The 20957-nt window shown below is 43.6% G+C and overlaps 1 protein-coding gene across 2 annotated transcripts; it reads left to right on the top strand.

Moving 5' to 3' along the window:
• The first annotated feature begins 8459 nt into the window (after nucleotides 1-8459).
• On the top strand, nucleotides 8460-20957 carry LOC142099795 (zinc finger X-linked protein ZXDA-like). 2 transcript variants are annotated; one of them, XM_075183658.1, is made up of 10 exons: nucleotides 8461-9375; nucleotides 11228-11380; nucleotides 12265-12343; nucleotides 13978-14108; nucleotides 14551-14715; nucleotides 15360-16036; nucleotides 17485-17566; nucleotides 18093-18253; nucleotides 18512-18613; nucleotides 20094-20957. In XM_075183658.1, exons 1-10 carry the CDS (start codon nucleotides 8496-8498, stop codon nucleotides 20178-20180), a joined length of 2517 nt encoding a protein of 838 aa, XP_075039759.1. In that variant the 5' UTR covers nucleotides 8461-8495; the 3' UTR covers nucleotides 20181-20957. The 2 variants fall into 2 exon arrangements, with proteins under 2 accessions (XP_075039760.1, XP_075039759.1); XM_075183659.1 differs by lacking the exons at nucleotides 18512-18613; nucleotides 20094-20957 and having other exon boundaries at nucleotides 8460-9375; nucleotides 17490-17566; nucleotides 18093-18224.

Raw genomic sequence — 20957 nt, 5'->3', positions numbered from 1 at the left:
TTCACTGAACTGACAGACAATCGCCAGCACTGGAAGATGTGAGAAGGATGATTATTGCTAATAAAAATAACCTACTAAAAGGGAACGAGTTACCCCTTAAGGAGCAGAGGCTGGGAAATAGGAAAAGGTGTTATATGCCTTGTTCCTGATTTATAGTCATGTATGCAATAAAGATAGCGGTAATTGGCCTTGGTAACGAGCACTAGGGGCTAGATTAACTAAACTGCGGGTTTGAAAAAAAAGAGATGTTGTCTATAGCAACCAATCAGATACTAGCTATCATTTATTTAGGACATCCTACAAAATGACAGCTAGAATCTGATTGGTTGCTATAGGCAACATCTTCAGTTTTTCAAACCCGCAGTTTAGTAAATATACCCCCAGGTGTTGGTCTGGAGTCCACAATTATGATCAATGTGACTTCTCGGGCTTATACACATGGGCGACTAATGTACCGTTGGTCATCACAGCCAGAGCGGCACCGTGAGGAGCGATAAAAACGGATCAATCATCTCCATAGTGAACATGTTGTTGGTACAAACGGACGTTTGATGGACCATGAACAATGGTTGTTGCATTGCTAGTTAAAGTTAATAACTGGGATACTTTTGTCTTGTAGTCAATAAACTAACATTTCACAAGAACGTTGTTCATAACTTGTGGACTCCAGTTATCATTGGGTTTGGTACTTTTTCCATTACTAAGTGATGGAAACATTTTTATCCAGGCCCCCAACTCCTAATATGCAATCTCTGGATCAGATCTCCTCTTGCAAATATTGCGGAGTGTGAGGTGTTTATAGAACTCTAAAAACACGCGGTTCCTGTTGACGTTATACGCTGTAAAAAGAGAAGAGGTGAAAGGTTTACACACAAATCGCTACATGAGAATAATCGAGCACTGTTATATGCATTTTAAATGAACTTGTTGGAATACTCCAGATATCCTGCTCTAATTATGGGCGTTGTCATGTTAAACGTAACAATTGCCAAGACTTTAACAGACGTCAGCTACCCGCCCTTTCCCACAAGACTGTTACTAACACACACATAAAAGCAGGTCTTACTATATCCATATATGTCAAAGCACTACAGAGCACTACTGCCCCCCAGTGCCTGGGGAGAGAATAATGCACAATGGAGGCTACATTTAAAAAAATAAATATATTGTGGAATACACCACAGGCTTGCATTGTGTGTTCAATTATACTTGTGACTCTTTACTTTTGTTTTGTACATGCAGAAGCACTATTTCTTACATGTGGTCTGTACATCCTTCCCTGTACAATTTTGTCAAACAGAAACACTTTGGTTTTTATAGTGTTGCAAAATATATATTCAGTATAATATCGATACAGGGTTGTTATAATGAAAAATATAATTGATTTTAAGTGCTGTTTGTGTTGCTTGTCGGTACTTAAAAAAAATAATATATATATATATATATATATATATATATTAAGGATGTGCACCGGCGACTTTTGAGGTCTCGTGTTTTGTGTTTTGGATCCGGATTTTCGTTATTTTTGAGGTTCGGATTTGTCTCGCAAAACACTTGACGAAAGGTCTCGGTTCGGATTTAAGGTATTGGATTCGGATTTTTTTTGAAAAAAACATAAAAAGTTTAAAAATCAAGTTTTTGGGCTTATTTTCACTCCTAGGCTATTATTAACCTCAATAACATTCAATAACAAGCATTTCCACTAATTTACAGTGTATTCTGAATCTGAACACCTCACAATATAGTTATTAGTCCAAAACGTTGCAACAAGGTATCTTTCTGGACTGCGTAGAGGAGTGGGTCACCACAATATATATTAAAAACCCTGAACTTTTATGATTCGCACCAATAATTGTACCTGGACTGCGTAGAGGAGTGGGTCACCACAATATATTAAAAACCCTGAACTTTTATGAATCGCACCAATAAATGTACCTGGACTGCGTAGAGGAGTGGGTCACCACAATATATATAATAAGAAAACCATCAACTGGTTTGATTCGCACCAATAAATGTACCTGGACTGCGTAGAGGAGTGGGTCACCACAATATCTTAAAAACCCTGAACTTTTATGAATCGCACCAATAAATGTACCTGGACTGCGTAGAGGAGTGGGTCACCACAATATATTAAAAACCCTGAACTTTTATGAATCGCACCAATAAATGTACCTGGACTGCGTAGAGGAGTGGGTCACCACAATATATATAATAAGAAAACCATCAACTTGTTTGATTCGCACCAATAAATGTACCTGGACTGCGTAGAGGAGTGGGTCACCACAATATATTAAAAACCCTGAACTTTTATGAATCGCACCAATAAATGTACCTGGACTGCGTAGAGGAGTGGGTCACCACAATATATATAATAAGAAAACCATCAACTGGTTTGATTCGCACCAATAAATGTACCTGGACTGCGTAGAGGAGTGGGTCACCACAATATCTTAAAAACCCTGAACTTTTATGAATCGCACCAATAAATGTACCTGGACTGCGTAGAGGAGTGGGTCACCACAATATATTAAAAACCCTGAACTTTTATGAATCGCACCAATAAATGTACCTGGACTGCGTAGAGGAGTGGGTCACCACAATATATATAATAAGAAAACCATCAACTTGTTTGATTCGCACCAATAAATGTACCTGGACTGCGTAGAGGAGTGGGCACTGGGCACCACAATAAAATATATAAAAAACCTTCAACAGGTCTGCATTACACTACACATACGGCTGCTCCTCCATCCTCTCCATCATATACATGTTGGAGTTTTAGCGTGTGACAACCTCTTGTTTTTGATAATGTCAGTGCATTTTGAATATTTTTCAATTTGCCCCACACCACTGAATGTACTTTATCTATGATACGCATCTATCTATCTTGACTGCGTAGTGTGGTGGCCCCGGTACACAATTTGGTACCGGGGCCACAATAAAATAAATACACCCTCCACGTGTCAGAATTCCACCAAACAAGTATCTGGACTGCGTAGTGTGGTGGCCCCGGTACACAATTTGGTACCGAGGCCACAATATAATTAAAAAACCCTCCACGTGTCGGAATTCCACCAAACAAGTATCTGGACTGCATAGTGGGGTGGCCCCGGTACCCAATTTGATACCGGGGCCACAATACCTCCTCAAAACATGCTCCAGACAATTCGTCATTGACAGACCCCAGACAGACAGGGTCGTAGTGTTATTGTTTGACTTTGTAAACCCAAAAAAATGTCCCTGTTGCACTTGCACATAGTCGTGCAATCAAGACTGACTTTTTCATTTAAAGGCACGATCTTTCAAGTGTAGTGTTTGTAAGTCTAAGTCATATTATACTTTTGGTAAAATTGGTTTTTTTGGTTCCTCTTTATGGTAATTAATTAGTAATAGAATTAAAGTAGGAAATAGAATTAAATAGAATTAAAGTAGGAAATAGAGTGGTATAGAGTTGTAGTGTGGTATAGATAGAGTGGTCCACACAATATAATAATAAAACCCTCAACTGGTCTGAATTCCACCAAACAAGTATCTTGACTGCGTAGTGTGGTGGCCCCGGTACACAATTTGGTACCGAGGCCACAATATAATTAAAAAACCCTCCACGTGTCGGAATTCCACCAAACAAGTATCTGGACTGCATAGTGGGGTGGCCCCGGTACCCAATTTGATACCGGGGCCACAATACCTCCTCAAAACATGCTCCAGACAATTCGTCATTGACAGACCCCAGACAGACAGGGTCGTAGTGTTACTGTTTGACTTTGTAAACCCAAAAAAATGTCCCTGTTGCACTTGCACATAGTCGTGCAATCAAGACTGACTTTTTCATTTAAAGGCACGATCTTTCAAGTGTCAGAAAGAGAGAGAAGACACAGGAGAGGAGAGTTGTAGCTGGGGACCTGGGGTGGAAGCTCCCAGGCTCCCCCAGCATTGCCTGGAAGTCTGAGCGTGGTGACTGAGCCAGGGCAAGGAATGTGTGCCCTGGATGAGGGGGAGAACTCCATGCCACTATAGTGAACCCAAGAGAGAGGGGGACACTGCACATGGAAGAGGCCCTGGAGTGAGGGCTGCTACAAGAGGCATGGTAGCTGTAGTGTCAGATCCTGAGGCTGAGAGTACACAGAGTGACGTGTCAGAGCACAGGAGACATTATCCCCGCAGAGGAGGGATGAGCTGCAGTTGAGAGGTCTGCTGTTGAAATAGGACATGCACACTTTAACAAACCAATCATTTCAGCGACAGGGCCTACCAAACAACTTTGACTGAAATGATTGGTTTGTTTGGGCCCCCACACCAAAAAAGCTATTCATCTCTCCCTGTACAGACTAAACAGGCTCTACTGAGGCAAGATGTCGTCCTCATCCTCAACCTCTGATTCCTCTCCCCCTACAGTGTCTACTTCCTCCTCATCACACATTATCAATTCGTCCCCGCTGGACTCCACAACCACAGGTCCCTCTGTAGTATCTGGAGGGCAGTGCTGTACTTCATTGAGGAATTGATTATTCATTTTTATAAACATCATTTTTTCAACGTTGTGAGGAAGCAACCTCCTTCGCCGCTCACTGACCAGGTTCCCCGCTGCACTAAAAACTCTTTCCGAGTACACACTGGAGGGGGGACAACTCAGTTAAAAAATAGAGCCAGTTTGTACAGGGGCTTCCAAACTGCCTTTTGGAGTTCTACCACGTCACTACCTCTAGTTAATTTAGATTGCAAGGCTTGTAAATATAAATACTTTGAAGATAAAAAAAAGCAGGCTGCACAGACTGTGGAGCTAGAAAGTGAAATTAAATGGACCACGTTACTTTGGTGGCTATCTATGCCCCCCCCCCCCCCCCGCCCTACACTTGTAGTTGAATATAAATAAAGCAGCCTGCATAGACTGTAGAACTAGCAATTCAAATATACAAAGAAATGGACAAAGGCAGTTTGGTATCTGTCTGCATCAGATCCCCTCTCCACTAGGAGTAAAACAGAAAACTTTTCAGCCGTTATATAATCTAGAATATAAATAGAAATTGAGAAATGCAATTTGGTATCTGTCTGCATCATAATCATCAACATCCTCCTCAGCGCCAGCTACATCAATATCCTCCTCCCAGTGCACAACATTCACACCTTCATTAGCCAAATCTGTAACTGGACTGTGGGTGATCCTTCCAGCATATGCAGAGGGCGTGCTGCAAATGCTGGATGGAGTCACCTCTTCCCGTACAGTGATGGGAAGGTCAGGGTTCACAACCAACAACACCCTTGGACTCGCCTTGGGGATTTGTGATGTCATCTGTTTAGAAGGCAGAGTTCTTTGCTGTTTTGTTGTTGTTGCTGACAGCATAACTCTCTTAAATTTTTTGTAGGGGGGGGGAGGAGGGCTTTGATCCTTGGGTGAGGTTGGACCACTAGTCATGAACACGGGACAGGGCCTAAGCTGTTCCTTGCCACTACTTGTCGTAATTGGCATATTGCCAACTTTACGTTTCTCCTCAGATGATTTTAATTTTCTTTTTTTGCTGTTTTTTGAGAACTTGGGCTTTTTGGATTTTACATGCCCTGTACTAGGAGATTGGGCATCGGGCTTGCCAGACGACGTTGATGGCATTTCATCGTCTATGTCATGACTAGTGGCAGCAGCTTCAGCATTAGGAGGAAGTGGGTCTTGATCTTTCCCTACTTTATCCTCCAAATTTTTGCTCTCCATTATATGTAGCACAAGATACTGCAGAATGTGTGAACTTGGTAATATTGCAGTACCAATGGACTTATAATGCTGGATTGGTTTTGCAAATTTGGTTATAATTATTATATATTTTTTTTTTTTTTTAATTTTTTATTTTTTTTTACTTTTTTTTTATTTTTTACAAACTTGGGAATAATGGGGAAATAACTATGCCCTTAGAAGCACAGAGCACAGGACACAGCACCACTGGACTGAACAGGACACGGCACAGGACCCAGCAGCACTACGGAACTCAGCAGGACAGAGCACAGGACACAGCACCACTGGACTGATACTGCAGAATGTGTAAACTTTGTAATATTGCAGTACCACTGGACTTTTACTGCTGAATGTGTGAACTTGGTAATATTGCAGTACCAATGGACTTATAATGCTGGATTGGTTTTGCAAATTTGGTTATAATTATTATATATATTTTTTTTTTTTTAATTTTTTATTTTTTTTTACTTTTTTTTTATTTTTTACAAACTTGGGAATAATGGGGAAATAACTATGCCCTTAGAAGCACAGAGCACAGGACACAGCACCACTGAACTGAACAGGACACGGCACAGGACCCAGCAGCACTACGGAACTCAGCAGGACAGAGCACAGGACACAGCACCACTGGACTGATACTGCAGAATGTGTAAACTTTGTAATATTGCAGTACCACTGGACTTTTACTGCTGAATGTGTGAACTTGGTAATATTGCAGTACCAATGGACTTATAATGCTGGATTGGTTTTGCAAATTTGGTTATAATTATTATATTTTTTATTTTTTTTTTAATTTTTTATTTTTTTTTACTTTTTTTTATTTTTTACAAACTTGGGAATAATGGGGAAATAACTATGCCCTTAGAAGCACAGAGCACAGGACACAGCACCACTGGACTGAACAGGACACGGCACAGGACCCAGCAGCACTACGGAACTCAGCAGGACAGAGCACAGGACACAGCACCACTGGACTGATACTGCAGAATGTGTAAACTTTGTAATATTGCAGTACCACTGGACTTTTACTGCTGAATGTGTGAACTTGGTAATATTGCAGTACCAATGGGCTTATACTGCAGGATTGGTTGTGAAAATTTTGTGGTAATTAAAAAATATTAAAGTAGTTTTTGGTATTTTATAAAAAAAACTTTTTTTTATTTTTTTAAACACAGGGGAATATTGGGGAAATAACTATGCCCTTAGAAGCACAGAGCACAGGACACAGCACCACTGGACTGAACAGGACACAGCACAGGACCCAGCAGCACCACTGACCTCAGAAGGACAGAGCACAGCACACAGCACCACTGGACTGATACTGCAGAACACAGCACAGCACAGCACAGCACAGCACAGCACAGCACAGCACAGCACAGCACTAAACAGCACAGCACTAAACAGCACAGAACTAAACAGCACAGAACTAAACAGCACAGAACTAAACAGCACAGAACTAAACAGCACAGAACTAAACAGCACAGAACTAAACAGCACAGAGGACCACCTAACACACCCTCCCTCTACCCTGATCAATGCCCGAGTGAAGATGGCGGCGACTAGCGGGGAATTTATAGGATCCGAGTATCGCGAGATCCGACAACGGGATTATGAGTCAGAGCCTCAGTTTCACTTTTGAATTTGGCGCCAATACCCGGATCTGTCTCGGATCCGACTCGGATCCGCAACGTTCGGGTGGGCTCGGATTTCAGAAATCCGAGCGCGCTCATCCCTAATATATATATATATATACATATATATACAGTATATATACAAACCAAAAACCTCCCTGCTCTAACACTTGTAGAACTACAAGATCCAGCATGCACATGGGCACCAGTGCATACAGACACTTGTAGTGCTACAAGTGTGTGTCTAATCATAAATGCGATACTCTTGCCCCATTCATAGATCTAATAAAATTATAGTGCTCCCTTGATCCAAATTATTTATTAATATATGCTTATTAATAATTCTAGTATATTTACCCCACAATATTTTCTGTTTCCTTAATAATTTTCTACCTTAAATCATCATTTTTCTTTGTTTCAACGTAATTCATATGGAAATTTAAAAAAAATATAGACAATATAGACGAGACACATCAGTAACAATAGTGTTGACCCTGACAGTACATATCCATACTGCTCAATACTCCAGGGAAATAATGATAATGGTTTCCTCTTGAAGCATTTCTCCATATTGATGGCTTCATCACAACGCGTTTCTCCATATTGATGGCTTCATCACAACGCGTTTCTCCATACTGATAATGGTTTCCTCACGAAACAATTATCAATTGGGGGGGCACCACCCAGGGCGTAAAGCTGAAGAGATATGACATTTTAGTTTAATCAGGCTACACTTACAGGATAGGGGGCATCAATTTTTAATTATTGCCCCAGGCACTAAAATTTCTAGCTCTGCTGGTGGGGAAGGCTGCAATGAGACCTATAAAGGGGGGGGAGGGTACAATGAGTTATGAGTGTAACAATAATACAGCTTTTCTCTCTTGTGAATGATGGCACTATGGCCCCTAAGCCTTCCTCCAGCTCTGACTGACTCTGGACAACGGGACATAACAGGATAAAGGCCCCTGGACCTGTCCATAAAGGGGAAATTCAGGTATGACATTGTCAGAGAGAAATAGTCCCGGCGACCCGTTGCTAGGCAACCTCCGATCCGGCGGATGGGTACGCCGTGTGAGGACCGCACTGGTAACGCGGTTTCCCCGTCTCCCTCCGCCAGCACTATATGCTACAGGGACACCAAGATGGAAATCCAGGGGCCGGCGGGGCAGCGGCAGCAAGATGGCGGCCCCGGGCTCCCCGCTCAGCCCGATGAGGGCTCGGAGGAGGACGACAAGTCCGGGCCCCCCGTCTACATGGTGGTCAATCTGGGGGCCCCGAACGGCGCCCAGGGGCCCGAGCCTCGGCCCGGCCCTGACCTGGGGCTGCCCGGTTACCTGACGGTGCGGCTGGAGAACGGCGTCCTGACCCTGGGGGCCCGGGAGGCCTCGGAGGACGGAGCGGGGACTAGGCCGCAGCCTCGGGCTGGCGGTAACAGCGCCCCCGCCGCCCCCCACAGGGGCTGGGCCCCCGAGCTGTCCCCACCCGGGGGCCCCAGCACCGCTGTCACCCTGGAGGACGTGGACATGGTGCTCAGGGACCCTGAGGACGAGCAGGTGGCCGGCTTCCTGGTGGGGGACATTGGGGAGCTCCAGGTGAACCTGGGGGAGGCCCTGGACCTGGCCAGGAAGGGGGTCCTGCTGGTCTTCCGCTGCCCCGAGCCCGGCTGCGCCAAGGCCTTCGACCGCAAGCAGCAGCTGAAGGTCCACCTGCTGAGCCACACCGAGGACCAGCGCCCCTTCAAGTGCCACCTGGACGACTGCGGCTGGTCCTTCACCACCCTGTACAAGCTGAAGCGCCACCTGCAGTCCCACGACAAGCGGCGCCCCTTCCCCTGCGACGCCCCGGGCTGCGGCAAGAGCTTCACCACCGTCTACAACCTCAAGGCCCACCTGAAGGCGCACGAGCAGGAAAACCTGTTCCGCTGCGAGGCCTGCGGGGAGTCCTTCCCTACCGCCACCAAGCTCAGCGCCCACAGGCGGGCGCACTTTGAGCCCGAGAGACCCTACAAGTGCGAGTTCCATGGTATGTGTCCAGGACGTGGTTGGATTTGGTCTTCTGGCACTTGGCCTGGCGAGGGGGATTTAATGCAGGGAATAGATCTTTATGTTCTTAATTGAAATAAAACATTTCCAAAGTAAAATTCCTTGGAACCTACAGGTTACGTGAATTAGAAATCATTAATCCAGTGGTTCCCAAACTGGGTGCCGCGGCCAGGGCTGGTGAAAGATTACTTGGTAATTATTTTGGATTAGGGGTGCCTTGAAAAAATTATGGAGACCCTAAGGGTGCCTTGAACTGAGAAAGTTTGGGATCCACTGCATTAATCCCTTCTGGAGAAGTACACATGGGTTCATCATCATTAATATGGAACGACCACTGTACATCCCCATAGGTTACAATCTTTGTTCCACATGATTGCTGCATTCAGCGGGTGAATTAATGCAGCTTGGACTCCGATGCATACTAAGTACCCTCCGTATGCAACTAGATGTCTTTCCTTTCTGGTATCTGCTGATACATTCTACATACTATTAGACCCTCTTAGCCTGACTTTTAGCTGATATCTCCATCGTCTCTTACAATAGGACTTTCTTTAGCAACATTGAAGGCCCTGTGTGTTTCAAAGTACCATTTAAACCAAACATATAAGGCTTATAGAAGAGTTATGCTGGGTACACACTACAGAAAATTACTGCAGATGCGATTTCTGCAACGATTTCACAAACGACTGACCGATGAGCAGCCGATTAACACACCTACATGATTTACCTTGAGATCTGTGATCTTCATCTGTCATAACCATCTGCTGAAAAGATGGTGACTCTGTACACTGTACAGATATCTGCCTACGCTGCTGGGCGTGAGTGCGTACACACTAACACATTTGCCAGACATCGTTGATAGGGATTTGTAGTCAGTTTATAAAATCAAATCAACTGATACAATGTGCTTTGGGACATGATCGCGGGAGCACACACACTAATGCGATATCGAACCTAACAGTCGATTATCGTCCGTAGTTGGTTCAAAAACCTGTAGTGTGTGCCCAGCTTTACAAATAGCATTCACATGTACATGTGTGAAAGTTTCAGGAACTTGTCAGAATTGATGGTGTATGAGAGTTCATTTTGGAGAGGAAAAAGAGGGGGTTATCCTATGTAAGGGCACATTTTAGGGGTTTTTTGCATAATAATATGATCTGTCATCAGACAATAGCTGACAGCATAAAAACTTAGACGCCAGCAGTAACCACTGGCTGCCGATGCAAGTTTTAGGATTGATCTCTGTTAATGTGCATCTCCCCTGGCTCCTGAATTCTACATTATTTTGTCCTAGGAGATGGCCATGTCTGCCAAGCTGGTTGCAGTTTTGTGTGGTTCTTTTAATCGCATTAAATCTGTATCAACACCTAATCACTAAAGTTTGCTCACCTGCTTCATCCCCTCTCCAGAGCCCCAGGGGCTTCTCCATGCAGCTGTTTGCAGCATCACATATGTTTGGTTTTTGGCTATGCCTGTCAGGCAAACCGTAGAACGCTTGAAAAAAATAACTGAATGGAGGAGCCCCCTGGTGACTGGTCCCCTGGGCAGGGTGAATATTTCACCCTTCCTGTGACTGTTTATACTGGCTCTATTACTAACACTATTTCCAGTACACCTTAGTATAATAATATTGCAGACTTGCGGAAAAAAAAAGGTGACGCACACAGAAAATTTACTTGTAATCTAATAAATTTATTATACCATAGAACATTTTCTTTGACATAAACCCTAGCGTTATAACTGTTACTGATGTATGAGTTCTATTCTCTACTGTTTGTATCCAATCTATTTTTTTCCATAGTAGTGATTCTAAACCTTTTTGTTTCTTGTAGGTTGCGACAAGACTTTTATTACAGTGACTGCATTGTTCTCCCACCACAGAGCTCATGTACGGGAGCAAGAACAATTCATCTGCTCTTTTCCTGGTTGCAACAAGCAATACGATAAGGCCTGCAGGCTGAAAATCCATCTGCGTAGTCACACAGGTCTGTCGTGTTCTCGGCAGTCAGAGTCCATGACCGCACTGACTAGGAGTTAGTTATGCTGACATAAGGTTTCCTTTCTGTAATGTGTGGGTGGGGGACTTCTGTACACAATTATGGGATTCAATTTGGAGGCAGCAGCTATTGACTAAAGCAGTTGTTTGAAAATTAAGTTAAATATGAAGTTATATTTTATTAAGAGAAAAAACAGCCTTCACTTTTATAGAAACACCCACCTTAGATTTGACCCAGGATAAGTTAAGCAACCTGAACCCACTTTCCCTCCTGGATTTGGATCGATCTTTGCTTCACTTTTGTGAGCCCTTAGCCTTTGGTCTCGGTATGTTTAGTGTCTTGTTACTGATGTATGTGGATCAGGAAATCCAAGATTTTTTGTAGACCTAAGTAGTTGATACCAGATAGAACACATCGATCTATTAGGCCAATGTATTTGTACCTAGCATTTAAGAGCTCACTATAGGCGCTCCTGCGGGTGAACGTAAAATAATAGAACACAATGTAATGAAAACAAGAACTCTAGTAAATTGCTAATAATAACAGTAGTGGGTAAGAGGACACTATAACTTATGGTTTCTAGTGTCAAACCTGTTTACATTTATGTTTGCTAACATTAAAAATGCCTGTATCTAGTGCCGTGATTGGCTTGTAGTCTCCTAAGTAACATGCTATGTACAGACTGCTGCTGATTGGTGGATTCATACACATATTGTCAGTGACTTTGCAGCATAACCGACATGCTATGTTTCATTACTTGTGGGGGTGTTTTTGTTCTGCATCTGGAAGATACAAATAGACTATATATACAGTTAAGCTGAATAAATAGCACAGGTTGTTTTAATCCTGTAATTCATTTGTGTGTTTTTTAGGTGAAAGACCTTTTATTTGTGACTTTGAAAGCTGTGGTTCATCCTTCACAAGCATGTCCAAGCTGTTGAGGCATAAAAGGTATTTTCCTGAAGAGCTAGTATGTTGTTAGATCATATATTTCCCCAAGAACTGATATTTGATTCTTTGCTGGTGATGGTAATAGTATAGTAATACTACATTAGAATGTTATAGAAACACACCCATGGCATTCATTCTTAATTGACTTACACCCCAGATCATCTTTAAACGGCACCTCTCCTCAATTTATAATTTTATTTGTGCAGCTTTGTTTTTTTTTTTGTTTTTTGTTCAAGCATTTTATTTTGACCTACCCTCCTTATTTTTCCTGAATTGTGCTGGTGATCAGTGAGGGGGTAATGTTCCAATAACAACTGATACAGTGTTCTCCCCATAAAATGTTGCCAGCTGGGTGGCATTAAGAAGTAGCCGGGTGGAGACAGTGTAATACTTTGCAATAATCATCGTCATCAATTTTTTACATAGCGCCACTAATTCTGCGGCGCTGTACAGAGTACTCAATTACATTAGTCCATGCCCCATTGGAGCTTATAATCTAAGTCCCTTAACTTGTGCACACACACAGACTGAGAGAGACTAAGGGCAATTTAATAGCAGCCAATTAACCTACCAGTATGTTTTTGGAGTGTGGGAGGAAACCAGAACACCTGGAAGAAACCCACGCAAACACGGGGAGAACATACAAACTCCACACAGATAAGGCCATGGTCTGGAATCGAACTCATGACCCCAGCGCTGTGAGGCAGAAGTGCTAACCACTGAGTCACCGTGCTGCCTATGTTGAATAATGTTGGAGGTGGGCAGAACGGTGGCTAAGTAGTTAGCACTTCTGCCTTACAGCGCTAGGGTCATGAGTTCAATTCCCGACCATGGCCTTATCTGTGTGGAGTTTGTATGTTCTCCATGTGTTTGCGTGGGTTTCCTCTGGGTGCTCTGGTTTCCTCCCACACTCCAAAAACATAGTGGTAGGTTAAAAGCCTGCTTCCAAAATTGACCCTAGTCTCCCTCTGTCTGTGTGTGTGTTAGGGACTTTAGACTGTAAGCCCCAATGGGGCAGGGACTGATGTGAGTGAGTTCTCTGTACAGCGCTGCGGAATCAGTGGCGCTATATAATTAGATGGTGATGAAGGTTATTGTCCACACCTGGCGGGACAGGTCTAACACACACTGTTGGATGTAGTGCTCACATAGCGTCTGTTCTAACAGGATAAACAATGGTTTCTTCTATTATAATAGAACTCTGTTGGGCTCCAAGAGCCGGGTGGCAAATACAAGCAGCCGGTTGGAGCACCCGGAAAATAGGTGCTGGGGCGAACACTGGTGATACGTGTCTCGGACTGGGAGCCAGTAACTGACACAATTGTTCTATTGAACACCAGAGTTCTACAGAAGTAGCGGATAGGATAGAATACATTACCTTTAGGCATCGTGCACTTAACTATTATTCTATAGACATAATGGCGGGTGCTTATAGGTACTACTGCACAGTAAACTACAATAAAGAGCTGTAAGCTTTAGCAACAGATCAAATTATATATTTTCCCACTATGATTTAGATAATCGCATTCCCAGTTGCTGCGGGTTACAGCATCTTTTTGCACAGTTAATGTGCGCCAGTTTTTATAAACATCTCTTAATGTATGTTGCTGACTGTTTTTTGTTTTTCCTCCAAGGAAACACGAGGATGACCGGCGTTATCCGTGCCCGGTGGAAGGCTGCGGGAAATCGTTTACAAGAGCAGAGCACTTGAAAGGTCACAAAATTACTCACCTGGGGACTAAACCTTTTGAGTGTCCTGTGGAGGGTAAGTCTCAGTTTATTAGCCACCGATATGCGTGTAAATCCTCGTGTGTGTGTGTGTGTGTGTGTGTGTGTGTGTTTCCCCTGTGCTGTGTTGGCCCTGGGGAGTCTGTCTTAGTGCGACACAGAATAGAGTGAATAAAGTTGTGGTAGAGTTTTACAGTCTGGTACATTGGGGCCCTCATGTCTGTATCTGATTTATAAGATGTGATTGTTGCAGGCTGTTGTGTAAAAAGCCTTAAGGTGAAAACTTGTGCTTTCCATCGGACGCTGAAAGTAAATGTAGACTGAATAAACCGTCACTGACCTTCTCTATGGATGATCTTTTATACCTACTTGCACTCTAGTGTATTGAAGTGAGACAATATTGCAGTATTGATTTGTACTTTTTCTGTGCACCCGCTGTGTGCGGTGCCTCCTGCTCATCCTCTGTGCTTCTGTCTCAGGGTGCGGAGCCAAGTTCTCTGCCCGCAGCAGCTTATACATCCACTCCAAGAAGCACCTCCAGGACGTGGACGCCTCCAAGACCCGTTGTTCAGTGTCCAGCTGCAGCAAGATATTCACTTCTAAGCAGAGCCTGAAATCTCACATGGTGAAACAGCACGGACAAGGTGAGCGAGATGGGATTTACCATCTAAGTATATTTTATTTGTTTTTAAATGTAGCAACATTTTTGTGTGTGTGGCTCTGTGTATTGCTTTTATCAGTTCCAGGTTTTATCCAGTTACTGCTTATATTTAAATGGTTATAACCAATCTTAAGTCTTTTCAATTATTGTCTTAATGGGAGGATACCCATAGGATTGTGAGTGCAGGACAAATCTTATTTCTCACTTAATTTTGTTTGTCTGTATAAGTGGGTGGCATACTGCTAAATCTATTGAGATGAAATAATCTACCACTCGTACAGCAAGAGGACCGAGCCCGCTACCTGCTATATTGTCATGGAAACAAGCGAAGCGATAATACCTAGTCAGTGTTTCTAAGATCACTCTCTGACCTGATTACCCCTGAAGCGCTTTTATGCTTCCGCTATGCCCCTGAAAAGCCCCCGCCATTCACTAGAGGGGAATTCTTTAAAAAAAAAACCCAAAAAACAACAAACGGGGCGGTCGGAGTCTTTGGTAATCGTAAAACTTAAACCTCTATCACGATTTGCTTCGCACAGACCTGTGACTACAAAGGGATGTAATGCTGTGTGATGAAAACCGTAGTATAACGGTAGCGTTATTACATTATTTGTTTGTTTTATTTAGACCTAGAAGCCGCCAGCTCCCTCACACCCAGCAGTGAGCTCACAAGCTCAGGACAGAGCGACCTGAGTAACATTGACCTCTCAACTCTCTTCACCAACGTGTCCTCAAACGGGTCTGGAATCTCAGCCGACCTGACCCTGGTTAACTCTGGAATACTGACCATCGATGTGTCTTCTGTGAGATCAACACTAGGGGGCAACCTGTCCACCAACAATAACTCTCTGGTTCATCCTGTTGACCCCTTGGTATTGGTGTCCAACAATGAGAACCATCACAGCTTGGACAGCTCCCTGTTGCTGGGAGCCGCGGCGTCCATCCTTCAGCAGGGCACCTTACACTTGGACGATGTACAGACCGTAAATGCAGAGGCCTTGGGCTCCCTGGCGTCGCTATCAATGAGAGGATCCAACCAGGACCTTCACGCACTTACTTCCACTAATAACCTTACTATAGACTCCTCTTCCCTGACGCCCTCCGTCAGCCTGGGGACCAGCGGTTCCATGCCGGAATTATTGACACAGACCAAAGCCGACAGAGGCCTGTTGCCAAGTTCAGAGGTCGTGGGTCAGCAGGAAGGCAGCAAAGTGGTAACGCAGTTCGTGTTTCCAAACCCCACGGGCAGCTACAGTTCACAGAAAGAAATGGATTTTAGCTCTGTGGCCGGGAGCTCCATATTGGTAAGCCCTTTCTGTTACAGATGGTTTAAAATCTGGTTTATTAGAATGTGTTTAACCCGTTCCTGGCATCTGGATCCTGCGTTCCCAAAGGGAGACACTACTTGTGACGTGTTTATCATTGAAACTGCAGGTTTGTTACCCACTGACTTGGTGTCAGTTCAGACTCTTATTGTGCTGGCTGGAGGTAGAACAAACTCTGTAATCCTAAGTGTCTGCTATAGTGCCCTGCCGTAAGGAGCCCCAGGGATTTCCCTGCTTAACTTTATTTTTTGTTTGTTTATTTTTTATATTAATCTGTGCATAAAGGAACCTCTTTTCTTCTCTGAACTCGGCTGAGTAGGGGGTGTTCCCGGCAGCTGCATATGGGGTCTATTCACCTACATTATTAGTAAGGTTTTAACTGAGGCCGGTTATACAGAAGTGCTCAGGACTCCTCGCGCAGTTACACTAATTTTATCGCTCAGAATTGTTATCATCAGACGTTCTTTATGATTTATTCGCCCAGTCGAATCTGACTAGATATATCCGACCCTACCCTCCCCATCAAAAACTAAACCTATTGCTATTTTTTTCTGCCGATGGTCAAGTAATATCTAATATTACTACATTGCACAGATGACACGAATAATCAGAGGGCAGTTAGTGTCAGTCCAGCTCAGGCATCAGACCTAAGTGCAATAAATTTTTCTAGTGGTGCAACTGTCTTATAAATACCGAGCAGGATGATTCTTGCAGAGTTGCACATGATTTGTCAGATGTCCGTTATTATCAATGTTCTTGAAGTGTATGTACAGCTGAGGAACTTGCAGAGAGATCGAAAGGCTGTTGTGGATCTAATGCACCCCTGAGATTATGGGCAGCACAGATCTCGGAGCCTTCACCTGCGGCCGCTGCTCTTTCCTGCTTTACTGTCAGATGTTTGTTTTAGCGTGTAACACTTGTTTAGTATACCTGCTCACATGTTATTACAGATAGGTGTCTTTTATTTGATTAAATGTATTGTTTTAACTTATTGCCGAGATTAAGATAAATACAAAATAAATTGTTGCTGAATAAGAGGAGTCTGAGGGTTCTTCCACAGCAAGAAGTGTTTGTATGCAAAGATAAGGAGCCGGAGGCAGCGCCCCATCAAACTGCATTTCAAGGAATTGTTTTGTATTTAGAAGAAGGACCTAAATTTACATCAGAGCAGTGAGAGACGGTTCAGGGCCCCAGTATGGGTGTGTCCTTAAGAAGTGGCCCTGAAACCTCTGTCTCCTCTGCTGGAATGTAGATTTTTATGTGTTTATTTCTTACCGCAATATATTTCTTTACGTTACAATCTGATTGTGTGCTGTGGCTTGTTCCTATGCATGCAGTTTGCACAACTTGAATTCAGACATTTTGAGAGAACGAAAGGATACATGTGAGGGTTTGGGGTATCACGGTCATTGTTTTCCTGTTACCAGGACAGTGGGGGCTCAGCGCGGACAGACTACAGAGCCATTCAGCTGGCCAAGAGCAAGAAGAAGGGCGGAGCCAGCGGCTCAGGTGAGCAGTATACTCCGTAGTTATCCGGATACCTTTGTTTATATGCAGTGCGGTCCTCTAGATCAATAAGTGGTTTTGTTATGGTGTTCCGCTGCCATCTGCTGGTGTAACGTTGCAATGCAGGCTGTGAAAGTGAAACTAAAGTTAAAGCATTGGCTTTAGTGAGGAGGACATTAGTGATTATTTTGCATTTAAAGACCAATTACACTTTTGTGTTGGTTTGTGATTCTATTGCTACATTATAGAATGTGAACATTGAATATAGTAATGTTCGAATAGTTGAATTAACCATAAGAGAAAATGTAGCCGTAATATGTAGGAATTTGGCAGCGTGCAATGAGCAACTTATTTTGTTTTCTGATTAACTAAAGCTGCTCTGAGCTATATGAAAATTTCAGTTTTAATAGTCAGTATAAGTGGGGGGTGCCCTAGAGCCCCGGAGTGTGTGGATCACCTTATATAATTATATATAAATGTCTAGTATAGTTCTTAAGTGTGGTTTTGTTTTTTTTTGTTTGTTTTAAAGGTTCTTCACCTCCGCAGAGGAAAAGTAAAGGTACAAAACCAAACTCTGCGGTATCTCCCGCCGGCAACCGCTTCGGCAGCAGCGTCGTTCTGCCGAACGGTGGGCTGACGCTACGGGACCCGGCCACGGGGGCGCAGTATGTACAGATCCAGCTGCTGCAGGTTAGTGGGCGCGTCCTCCTGTGTGTGCTACCCGTAGCCACGCACTCAGCTAAAGCAATAATCAGCCTGTACAGCAGAAACTAGTGACATGACTGAGGCATGAGGCACTCACTACCCTCTACCTCACTGACATCTCTAGGTCCTTGTGTATTGATGCCACCACTGTGCAGGTGCTGGGTATACGTCACTTTATAGTACAGAGCTACCTGCAGGTCTGTGCAGCTCCCAATATCTGACGCTTCTTTTACTTGTCACTAGGACGATCCGCCGGGGGACGGGGACCTCCCCTTCCAGCTGAGAGCACAGTCTCCAGCCGCTCACACTCAGCTTACTGTTGATTTGCCGGTGCATATCCTACAGGTATGGTGCTTTCATCTCTAATTATGTTCATATGTTACCAGTGTATGTGTATAGCGTCATAGGCTGCATTATGTCTTCTAGTAGATTGCTGCGTTATGTCCAGAGGGTGAATGTTGCCTATAGCCATGTACCTAAGCATTATCATTCGTCTATTATAGCCTGAACCAAACTATTAAACTGGGGGGTACTTTCCAAGTGAGGGGAACATTTTTATTTTTAGATTTCTGTCCTCTTCTGATGGATAATACTGAGTAAAATCCAACTGAAGTTACTCCCATTCTCCCTGCATTGAAGATAACATTGCCTCACAAAACCACAAAATACGGGCTATAATCCCCTGGGGTTGTGGGTATAACCTTATTAATTACCCCATATATGTCTCTTATGGCTGATGTCATGCACCCAGAACTATTTTGTAGTAGCCCAGATACACCGACACGTGTAGAACTATATTGTCTCTCTTCATACAGGTTGTTTTGGTCTTGGTAGATCTCATCAGTGAAGGATCTGGGATAGTGGTCCCTGTGATGTAGGGATGTTTGTGCACCCACCATGCACAACAAGCTTTTAAGTTAAGGGGAGGTGACCGCAGAGGCTAATTCCATCTAAAAGATCTCGCCTCCGCCAAGTAGCAAATCTCTGGGATCAGCGCCAGAGAAGTCGTCCAATGTTAGTGTCTTATAGTGGGGGCCGCTCTGATTGGTGCAAATCCAGTGTAGTATTAGAACTTTGAGGAGCTGGAGAATAAATTGGTCAGATCTTCACAATCCTATGCAACTCTTATTTTGTAATGATTCAGAGGAGATCATCTCTCTTTGTTACTTGTAAACATATACAGTGGTTTCATGTCTAGGCAGGGAACTCCCACAAGTGATCAAAATTACAATATATATTACAAGATTTAAATGTATTTCCTCATGGGTGACGCCGTACCCTCCCTGTCATCCTACCGGTACGACACCACTAGCATGTGGCTTACGCTGGCCTTTTTTAAAATAAATATCCATAGATATTGGTGTCAAAACTATGAAATACAGCTAGTGGACGAAAAACTAGGGTGTTGGGCCACCGTGCACTGAAACACGGGGTCTGCTGACGTCTGTGCGCTTAACTTACGCATGGATGGTGGTGGAAAACACAGTACTAAGCGCTGTTCTGGAGTTCGTGCTCGCCACAGGTTGAAATTTGCAGTCAGCTGACATCTTGGGCACTGTTTCTTGTAAAACATTATGGACTCCCTGGTCTTCATACTGGCCGTAATTAAACGTAAACGGGCTGTCCAGCATTTTTATACATGACCCTGAGTACGCTGCTTAATTTACACATTAATTTGCACCCTTCTTTCTGTACAGATGTTTCTTTTTAAGCCTATTAAAAAAAAAAAAATCACGATCACATAAGACAGCTTTAAAATGGAGATAAATAAAGTTGAAATTGTCAATAAAGAACGAAACATAAACACTTATTTATTTTTGTCTAGGAGCCTCATGCATCGACCGAAGATGACGCTGCTTCAGATAATTCCCAGTTTACAGGAAGTACAATAAACTTGCAGGACCTTGAATAAACTGTGACAACAGGAAAACATGGAAGTGTTACTTGGTGCGCTCCGATAGGTGGAGCGGTCCGACGAGCGCATCCTCTTCCGTTCAGCCAGACGGGTGTTGTGGAGCACAGCAGCCGCCCATCTATCGCTCTCTGTTCATTTGCACTGTTGTTCTTCTTACGCTTTCACCTATTACCAGGCAGAATTTCATACAAACCTTCTCTTGTAGCGACGGGGAGCTGGTCTTATTCTTTGGTCTCTGTCGCGCTCTCCTGAATCCATTGAGGATTTGGGAGCTCAGTATAACATTAGTCCGGGCGTCTGTTTCTGTCTGGAGACGAGTTTTTTGACGCCTGCTGTAGATTGTTTCTGGAGATCTACACCACGCGTTTCTCCCGTTAGCAGGTCTCCGCTTTGGCGTACGCAAGGCCACATTACGCTCAGTATTCGAGATGTCAGATGCTGTGTACCTACCTCCCGAGCACAAACCGGTCAGTGACGAATCGGACACCCTGCACAGTATCGCACTGGACCACCCTCGTAGGACTGACGCAGCGTCGGCTGTTCCGCATTTGTAAATGTTTCATTTCAGATATTTATTTGTGTCTGTTGCAGAAATCTGTTCGCTTATCGTTTTTGTACAAAGGTGTACAAATATTTATATATATTCCCTGTAGTCTAATGATTTCTTTTTCATTTTATTTTTTTTATAATTCATCCACCCCCTCCCTACTTCTGTAATTTTTTACTGGTGCATTTTGGTGAATGACGAAAGTATTAAAATAAAAATAAGCTTTT

Source organism: Mixophyes fleayi, chromosome 8 (assembly GCF_038048845.1).
Source record: "Mixophyes fleayi isolate aMixFle1 chromosome 8, aMixFle1.hap1, whole genome shotgun sequence".
Lineage (NCBI taxonomy): Eukaryota > Metazoa > Chordata > Amphibia > Anura > Limnodynastidae > Mixophyes > Mixophyes fleayi.
The sequence above is the reverse complement of the archived record's forward strand: the minus strand, read 5'-3'. Positions and strand labels throughout refer to the sequence as shown.

What these genes read in the sequence shown, in the direction of transcription:
- LOC142099795 (XM_075183658.1), top strand. Translation starts at nt 8,496, where the DNA reads ATGGAAATCCAGGGGCCGGCGGGGCAGCGGCAGCAAGATGGCGGCCCC. An exon ending in TGGCCGGGAGCTCCATATTG is followed by an intron (nt 16,037 to 17,484) that starts GTAAGCCCTTTC and finishes TCCTGTTACCAG; the next exon opens with GACAGTGGGGGCTCAGCGCG. An exon ending in TGCCGGTGCATATCCTACAG is followed by an intron (nt 18,614 to 20,093) that starts GTATGGTGCTTT and finishes ATTTTTGTCTAG; the next exon opens with GAGCCTCATGCATCGACCGA.